The sequence below is a fragment of the Limulus polyphemus genome, unplaced genomic scaffold (assembly GCF_000517525.1).
Source record: "Limulus polyphemus unplaced genomic scaffold, Limulus_polyphemus-2.1.2 Scaffold888, whole genome shotgun sequence".
NCBI lineage: Eukaryota > Metazoa > Arthropoda > Merostomata > Xiphosura > Limulidae > Limulus > Limulus polyphemus.
In genome coordinates this window covers 236,731-245,568 of record NW_013666498.1, presented here as the reverse complement: position 1 = coordinate 245,568, position 8,838 = coordinate 236,731, and the positions used below count along the sequence as shown (strand labels likewise).

The following is an 8,838-nucleotide window of genomic DNA, read 5'->3' as shown; positions in this document are numbered from 1 at the left end:
CCGAGTTGTAGAGTTTATTCATTTTGGACGCAAAACTGTGTAATTCTCCATAGTATTGTATAAACTGAATTGCCAAACAATGAAGTGATGTATCTGTAAATATTGGAATTTAAAATCAATGTATTGTGGTTAGAATACTCATCTCTGGAAATCATTGAATTTTTATCATGTGAACAAAGTAAAATGTGCGACTTTGTTTAATATTTCATGTTGATTCTTCACATCAAGCTGTATATATATTGCTACAGCCACTTTCCTAAAACTTGGCCAGTGTGATCTGAAGAGACTTGACTAGTTTAACAGTGATGTCGACTTCCCTTAGTGTCGATGCGTCCACTACTCCAAATTCCTCAAGTTATAAGATGAACGGAGGAGTGTCGCCAAGGTCAAACCTCAACCTGAAATCACTGAGTGGTTCCAAGCCAAGTGTAATCAGACTGTCACCCACAGACTTTATTAATAGCGACAATGGGCCTGAAAAACCACTGCTCAACTTGTTTCAAGGTAGTATCCAACCTGTATCGCAACTGTTTTTCTCTTCAAAGCCTCCTCCTAAGCCAACCATTCCTCTTCAGGAAAAAGGAACTTACCAAACGTTAGCGGCGTTAGCATTAGTATGCCTATTATCGTTACTTATGTCCTTCTTGGCTACTCTGTTTTTGGACAAACTTGGTTCGTTCACCTATGATTTTCTAGATGGTGTGATCAGAACTAATGAATACGTGCTCGTTTATCAAGTGTCTGTGGCCCTGAGCACACTGACGATTTCCCTGAACGTATGCTGTGTATTCATCTGTTGTCTTCAATTTTTGTTTACCATCAAGTTGCTCAAGACTTCTCAAGAAGTAGACAGGTATGAAAGGTATAACACTATTAATGACCATTTTCTTTATTTTTGTCTTCATTGTTTGATCATGGGTGAGCATCGTATAATAAAAATCAGAAATGTTTAACCTGTAAAAAACTGATTAACTTTCTTCGTCCCGCCCCCCCCCGCCCAATTTTTTTATTTATGATACAATGACAATTTTTAACGTGCACTAATGTAAAAATACATAGAAGTTTCTTAAATAATCTAGTATTCTCTTCAGCATTCCACTACGCTTTTTTTAAATTTTGCTTTGTTTTACTGTTACCTAAAAATGTCATTTTCCATTGTATAATTAGTTATACGCGTAGAATGATTCAATTAAAGTTATAGAATTTGCTCATGTATTTCATATAACATCACAAGTCATACACTAACAGGATACAAAATAGTCTTTCGTACTCTGCAGTAGCTAGATGACATTGCTTAGCGGAAACCAACCTATGGAATTGAATTTATACATTTATCTCGAGTATAAATTCCAACCAAAATTCAAGCTAGTAGCAGTAAATAAGTTAGATATTAATTATATTTAAAAACCTCAATTCGAATTTAGATGGCTGATAATTAGCAGTATAAATATATACAGGCAGGATGTTTTGATTTATTCAACGGTCTGCACGTAACATGCGCTAGTTGTTTACGTAAGTGGTCTGCGCTCCTAAGAAGACTTCAGGAAAAGGCATAGGAGCGTATTAAGACTTCATAATGCCTCAGTGAATCATATATTCGACAACCTTGTTCCCATTTTAAAATTAACTTTTTTTGTTTGTTTGTTTTTCATCGTACCTGATATTCGTGTCTATTAAATGCTTCTTGAAATAACTAGTTTAGAGCAATTCCTCGCGGTGGTATTCACCTTGCCATTTATCGTTATCTAAACATACTGAAAACCATTTTTATATCAGCGTAAAATGTTCTGGCACAAATTGAGAAAGAAGGATTAAAAAACAAAATGCCGCGATAAGCGCGTTATGTGCGTAAACGTCCGTATAAGTATTTGTGATACAAAACCTGCCAAGAGTTATCAGATGTCAGGCTTTTATTAAAACAAACTCGCAACTCTTGTAGCTACGTAAAGCGTTTCTTCTTTACTTCAGGCAGGAGCATTAAGTAGTTTACAAGCTAGTTTTGCATTAATTCCTGATACTTGAGAAACCTGTTGATAACTAGATACTCATACATTCCAGTTCAAGAAACTTTAACTCGGGTTAATTTTATATTACTGACATTATTCGCAAACTTACAATATATTCATTAAACAAAAAATTAAACATTTGCGTGCACACTAATTTTTTAAAATTTAAAAATGTACAACAACTGGCTCGTCATTTGATCCAAATTTGATTATTTTTTTTTGTGAGGTCATTTTTGCAAAACCTTTCCACTGACTTTGTAAAGGTGATTGATTTGTGGTACTATTAACAAGGAACTTGAATGTTTCTGGTATTTTGTTTCGTAAAGAGAGAAAATATGGAACTAATCGTGGCTATTCATCTGACGTGTAGAAAGACTGCTTTCGTAGTACGAGTACAATACTTTACTGTGTATTTCTTAATCAAAATAGTTAAAAAAAATACTGTTAACTATTTCTCTAAAATGTTCTCAATTTATCTCAAAACATTCATATCGTTTAATTCAATATGGAACAGAAAACAGAAGAACAGTATTCCATTACACATTTAAGCCAAAACTATATCATAAACATGACTTCGTCATAACTTGTAAACAAGTAATTCTATCATTTGGACACTTTTTTTTGTAAACCAGCATGAACAAGTTAACTTTAGTTTCATGTTATATGGAAATGCTGATATACCAAGATAACTAATAAATCATGGTCATTTCATGTTGTAATTTTTAATGGCAATATTTTCTAGTTTATTGGTTAAGTTTTTTATGTTCAAGAAAATATACAACTACATAAAGTATGAGTGTATTACTAAATACAATAAAAGCGTTGAAATTATAAATACGAAATTACCGTGAGATTATAATGGAGATAAATTAATATAACCCGAAAGTTTATAATGCTGTATGTCATTTAACGTTATATAACTAAGTAATTTATGGTTTTTATCTAACTATTCTTTGAAAGCTACGTTTATAATATTTATTTAGAAACAACAATATATTTTAGGACAGCCTCCTATTTGAGAAGAACAAGTCTTACAAGAACAATAGCAATAGGCGGTTTCTTCATTTCCATCCCAGTCTTCTGTACAGGTGAGTGCGCCGGTAAATATTACTGAATGCACATTAAAGGATTATAAACATAAAATTCGAGTATGATCCCTGCGATACATAGCGCAGATAGCTTATTGTGCAGCTTTGACCTTAAACAAAGCATGCATGTTTTCCAAAAGTTTGACAAGTCATACTCATTACTCCACAATGTAAAAAGCAGCTTTTTACCCTAAGGAGCAAGATGTGCTTTCACTTCCTAACTGGAAATAACATCGTTGTCATGATTGGTAGCCTATACGATCACCCAAGGCTAATAGTTAATTAGCAACTATTTTAATAACTAGACACTAATTACTAACGATTTTAGCTGTTAATATGCTGCCGTCTTTAGAAGGATTATTTTAGTGGCCGGGATTTGATCCCGTTTCTATTTTCAATTTAATAGTTACTATTAGACAGAAGGATCATATAGGCTACTAACCATGACAACGATTGATTTCAGGTCTCCACAACCTTATCATAACTACAGGAAATAAGCTATAAAACTTCAGGACATGTTCACGTAAAGATTGGGCAATCCTTATTGTAATATTTGAGAACCGTTTTAACGTTAAAGATAATGGATATTTTACCAATTATAACAAGTAAATTGTAACCACGTCTCTGTAGTATACACATATGATTTCGATGAAATGGAATTAACTGTCAGTTTATTTTAATGGAGGCTTTTCGTTAGATACACGTGGCCATTGACTCACACTCTTAAATAATTATAACGAGGAATAAAGAAGGTTTTGTATTTTGAAGATGTATCACTACTCTTAACGGGCAGGCACAAGACTGAGAAAAGTATTGTTCATTTGATACAATATAATAAATGTATTGAAAAGCTCCCTTGTAGTTTCTTGTGTTCTTTATAATTGTTTAATGTGTAAATAAGTTTTTAGTATCTGCCATATGGATTTTATAAGTGTATGGAAGAGTGGTGTTATGTATAAAAAATTGCTCTGAATACAACTTTTAAATAAATCTATTGTGTGAGTGTGTGTATATATGTAAAAGAAAACTACTGTAATTCTAAGTCTATTCCTTAAACATGAACAAAATGTGATTTACCTTTTACTAAGAATTCCTCTTTATTTGAAACTTCATAAAAATATTCTTAATCCTATTGAATTCATATATACCTTCTGCCAGTAGTATTTGAGTAGTGGAAGTAAATGTTAATCATTTTGCTAATAGTAATATTTCATTTTCTTGCAAATTAATTTCTGTTAAATTAACAGTTTTCAAAAAATTCTGATTCTAAAAGTTTTTTGGAACTTATATTTTCTAAAATTTGTAGGTCTTTTGTATAACCTCTCTCTTCTTCCTCCATGTCTTATATCTTCCATCCTATTGGGACAGCCCCACGGTGGTATGTCTGCAGACTTACAATGCTAGAAACCAGGTTTCAATACCAGTGGTGGGCAGAGCACAGATTGTTTTTGTGTAGATTTGTGCTTAACTTCAAAGCAAAAGTATTAAAACTTCTTTGTCTAAATCTTTCATTTATTTGTCCCTGTATTTTTTGTTGAATCTTATTGATGTCTTGGTTATGTATAACACACACTTAAAATTCTTTCAGATCAAGTGGAGCTCAGTTTGTTTAAGAAATGCTTTGTTCAAGTATGATAATTTTGTGATAATAAAATTCTAAACAAGTAATTGGGATCAGATCTGTCCCCAGTTAAGCAAGGAAAATAATCAGAACATACAAGTTGTTCTTTCTTTATTGTTGTTCTAAAATATAACTTCTCAAAAGTAGGGGGAAAATTGGGTTGCTTTAGAATAATTAGTGTATCTGCAATTTTAAATTAATAGTGAAAAAAATGTTTTCTTAAAATTATTATTTTTCATGTTCACAGGGATAATTCTTTTTACATTCATCTGCTTTCATGAGAGCCCAGCCATTGTGACAAGTGTGGTCATTGGACTATGCATAATGTTCTGTGGAGCAGCTTCGATTCACAATATGTATCTATGGCAAGGAATTAGCTCAGGATGTCAGCCATCTACCAGGAAACTTCATGAATCAGGTCTTGGGCCTGACTTGACGGCTCATGTTAACGAACTCTCAACTCTAGTATAATTAAATTACTGGTACAGAGACAATTACCTTATGAACACTGAGTTATGGTTTATATTCTGCAACACCCAGTGATTGAGAAGCACATTTCAATCCAACTGTGTTTACACAGATGTTATCCCACTGCAGTTTAACCACCAACCTGATGTGTTGACCAGCCAGTGATTTGAACTCCAGTGTAATATAGCAAAACATCTTTGCATTTTACAGGAAAGACTATAAGATTTATAAGAACCTATGTTACAAATATATATATATATATATATGAATTAGACTAACATAAAATTGTGGTCTTCAAATTATATATATATATATAATACAAAGCAACTGAAGTTCAAACACAAGATTTATGTAAATGATTTGGTATTTTGAAGCTAAATCTTTTATATAAGTTTAAGGGATCGGGAAATGCATGTATGTTGCACTTAAACCTAATACAGGTTACAAATTCTTATGGCTTGCTGTTCATATGACTTTTTGCAAGTGTCTTGATCTTTTGGGTTTTGTAAAAATAGATCTGTATGATGCACATAAACTCTCTACAGTTCAAATTAAGAAATGAGCAGTTAAAACGTAACATTTTTTATCCTTACTTTGCAAAATCACTGTAATTATGTTAGTCTGAGCCAAAGTAGGGATGAAAAATTTTAAATATTAAGTAACTCAGTTTTGTAACATTAAAACTTTCTATATTAGTATAGCTAGCTAGATTACATATATATATATTGATCCCTACTTGTCTTTATTAAATTTAAAAACATTTTTATTGTACTTGTGTAATAGTATTTCAGATTGGACACGGTGTGGTTGAAATACTATTAATTGTTTGTTTGTTTGTAATTAAGCACAAAGCTATACAATGGGCTATCTGTGCTCTGCCCACCACGGGTATCAAAACCCGGATTCTAGCATTGTAAGTCTGCAGACATACTGCTGTGCCACTGGGGGGGCTACTATTATTCATTCTTCTTGAAAACCCCTAAGGTACTGAATAAAGAATGATGGTTTATAAAATGTAATAACCTATTACTGATGTTTTATGACAATAATAGTTATATTAATGCTTCACCAGCTAAGGAAACGCATTCACTATAAGAACTGTTGTAACAAATGGCTTATGTAGTATTCCAACCACTGCTGTGTCCCAGCTGGCTAGATGAGTTCTGTATTGAGCAAAATGTATTGTCTGCAATGGATATGGTGGACATGGTATGGTTGAAATACTATTATACATTATTATAAAAAATATCCCTAAGGGACTGAATTAAGAATGCAGTGTTAAAAATATAATAAGTCTCATACTGATAAAACAATTATAATAATGCTTTGCCAACTTAAGAAAGACACTCACCATAAAAAAAGCAATATTGTTTTGTTTTTTTCAGTCTAGTGTTAACCACTTTAAGTTAATAAATATTTGGTAATCTACTCCTCTGATATTAAACCAAATATGAGCTCAATGTTAATATGCTTTCATTATTAAGCCAGTCTACTGTAATTATAATTTTATTCTCTAGTGTTCCATCTCTATATTTTATTTAGCTTAGAAGTGTTCATTTTAGAATTTAAGCTAAATGATAAAGTAGATCTTACTAGTTTGTTAACTAATATAGCAATAATACTACATGTAAGGCTGAACTTTCCAAAGAAGTATACTAAATATTCAAAATAAGCAAGCACAATGGGCAAGTCAATTATGAACTGGCTTAATGTGAAAAATATCGTACCGATTTAGGTTTTAAGCTGTATCATATTTATGGGTTTTAACAAATACTCATCATTCAAAAAACAATAACAAACTAATATATATTTGTACATTCTTTTGTATATATTTGTCATTTTAAGATGGTGAAGGCAACACTAAAACACATTTTCTAGTAGTTTTACAAGTAATATCAAACCAGCGTCTCAATTCAATGATCCTACTGCTCACTCTGCCGAAGAAATATACAAGTTATAGTTCAAAGAATAATTAAACAACAATGGCTTTTTTAATTCAAATCCCTGTACTTATTAGTCTCATTTATCTCAAGTTAAAACAAATTAGACTGTTTCCTTTCAAATTTAGAGCATGTCAAAATAAGGAATAACAAGAAATATCAATCAAAAACAGATCTTGGAGTTAGCATAAGATCCCACTTAACTAATCACATAGTTCAAAGATATTAGAAAATAATAACAAGAAGTCCAAAAAATGGGGAACATATTAAAGATTAATTTATAAAAATAATGAAATGATGTTTAGGCTCTCATACTTCAACTCCTTACAGAACTGAGAAGTTAAGTTTCTAATTGTGACACTGGCATTTTTTATTATTCTTTATCATCTATGTTTCCTCTTTTTTCTTAATTAACTACAGTAACTTTAGCCAGTTCAGTATGTAATTAATTCTATTGGCACAGTACATTAGTACTTCTGTGGTTGCTTAGAATTTCCAAAGTTTGTATCATTTTAAAACATATTATACTATTAAAAAACTGGATTTCTCTTGCTGCAAGTAATTGCTTGAAAGACCTTTCTAACTAAGACTAATTATACTATTCTCTGTAATCACATGTTGTATCAAAGTGAGAAACAAAAACGCACACACTTAAATGGAGTCCTTTGTACAAAACCATCAAGTTTTGAACCTCTTCATTCGCCAATTTTAAAAATGAATCATGAAAAATGTCCTAGGCTAAAAACAGATACAAGAGAGCTGTATAAAGAGAAAAAAAGATATTTTTGTGACAAAAATTATCTGGACAGGTAAATAATAATAGTGTGTGCATCAAGAGTTATTCCTCAAATCTTCATTTTGTATAAAACAAATACTGTCCATGTAGAACAACATAAGACACAATTAAGTAAATGTTATGTTTCAGCATGTAATAGATTATAACTGACAAGCTTGCATAAACCCCTAAAGTTGATAACAAATCTGGCTTTGATATTTTTTGGACAAAAAAAAAATCAGCCATGTTCTCTTTTATACAGACAAGTTCACAGTCTAGACAGGCAACTATGGGCCAAAAAAATATATATAAAATGACGAACTAAAAAGTTTTTTCTTAATGTCTGTCTGTAGCTAGTACCATATGATAGTTATTGACTTTCAAATGCAACATCATGACACCTTTACTAGCCAAGATAATTGTGAAATATCAATCAAAAGTGATACTTCACTAAAAGAGAGAGTTTTTGGTTTCCAAGAAGCCAGTCTCTCTGCTAGAAAGCTTTAAGAAATAAAACCCTATACTAATAAATTTCAGTTATTAAAACTTACTAACTGTAAATGTTTTTTTGTTGTTTTTTCTTGCTGTTTAAGCAATACTCAAACAATTATATTTAAAAAAAAAGGTTAATATAACACTGATTTTAAGAGTAAATTCAGATTTTTTTTCTGGTGAAAAAAAATATACCTTTATAATTTAAAAATTTTGTAAAAATTTATGTTAAATACTAAATGACAAAGTTTTATCAAGTTTTTTTGTTTATTTTAAGCATGTTTCCTTCACCATTAAGATGATGCATAAATTATATAGAAAAGGATAGTCTCACTGAAAAAAGTGAACTCAACAGTTTTGTAGTTCCTAAACTTTTACAAAGTGTAAATAAAACACATCCAATGCATTAAAAAATAAAGTAACAAAGAAAAGCATGGAACTATGAAAA

General features: G+C 31.1%; 1 protein-coding gene across 1 annotated transcript; it reads left to right on the top strand.

Annotated features, from left to right (window-relative positions):
• The first annotated feature begins 305 nt into the window (after positions 1–305).
• Positions 306–5,842, top strand: LOC106461053. Its single transcript, XM_013920838.2, has 3 exons — positions 306–853; positions 3,009–3,094; positions 4,963–5,842. The coding sequence occupies exons 1-3, from the start codon at positions 306–308 to the stop codon at positions 5,184–5,186; spliced, it is 858 nt and encodes a 285-aa protein (XP_013776292.1). The 3' UTR covers positions 5,187–5,842.
• Positions 5,843–8,838: the final 2,996 nt, after the last annotated feature.

What these genes read in the sequence shown, in the direction of transcription:
- LOC106461053 (XM_013920838.2), top strand. Translation starts at nt 306, where the DNA reads ATGTCGACTTCCCTTAGTGTCGATGCGTCCACTACTCCAAATTCCTCA. An exon ending in ACTTCTCAAGAAGTAGACAG is followed by an intron (nt 854 to 3,008) that starts GTATGAAAGGTA and finishes AATATATTTTAG; the next exon opens with GACAGCCTCCTATTTGAGAA. An exon ending in CATCCCAGTCTTCTGTACAG is followed by an intron (nt 3,095 to 4,962) that starts GTGAGTGCGCCG and finishes TCATGTTCACAG; the next exon opens with GGATAATTCTTTTTACATTC.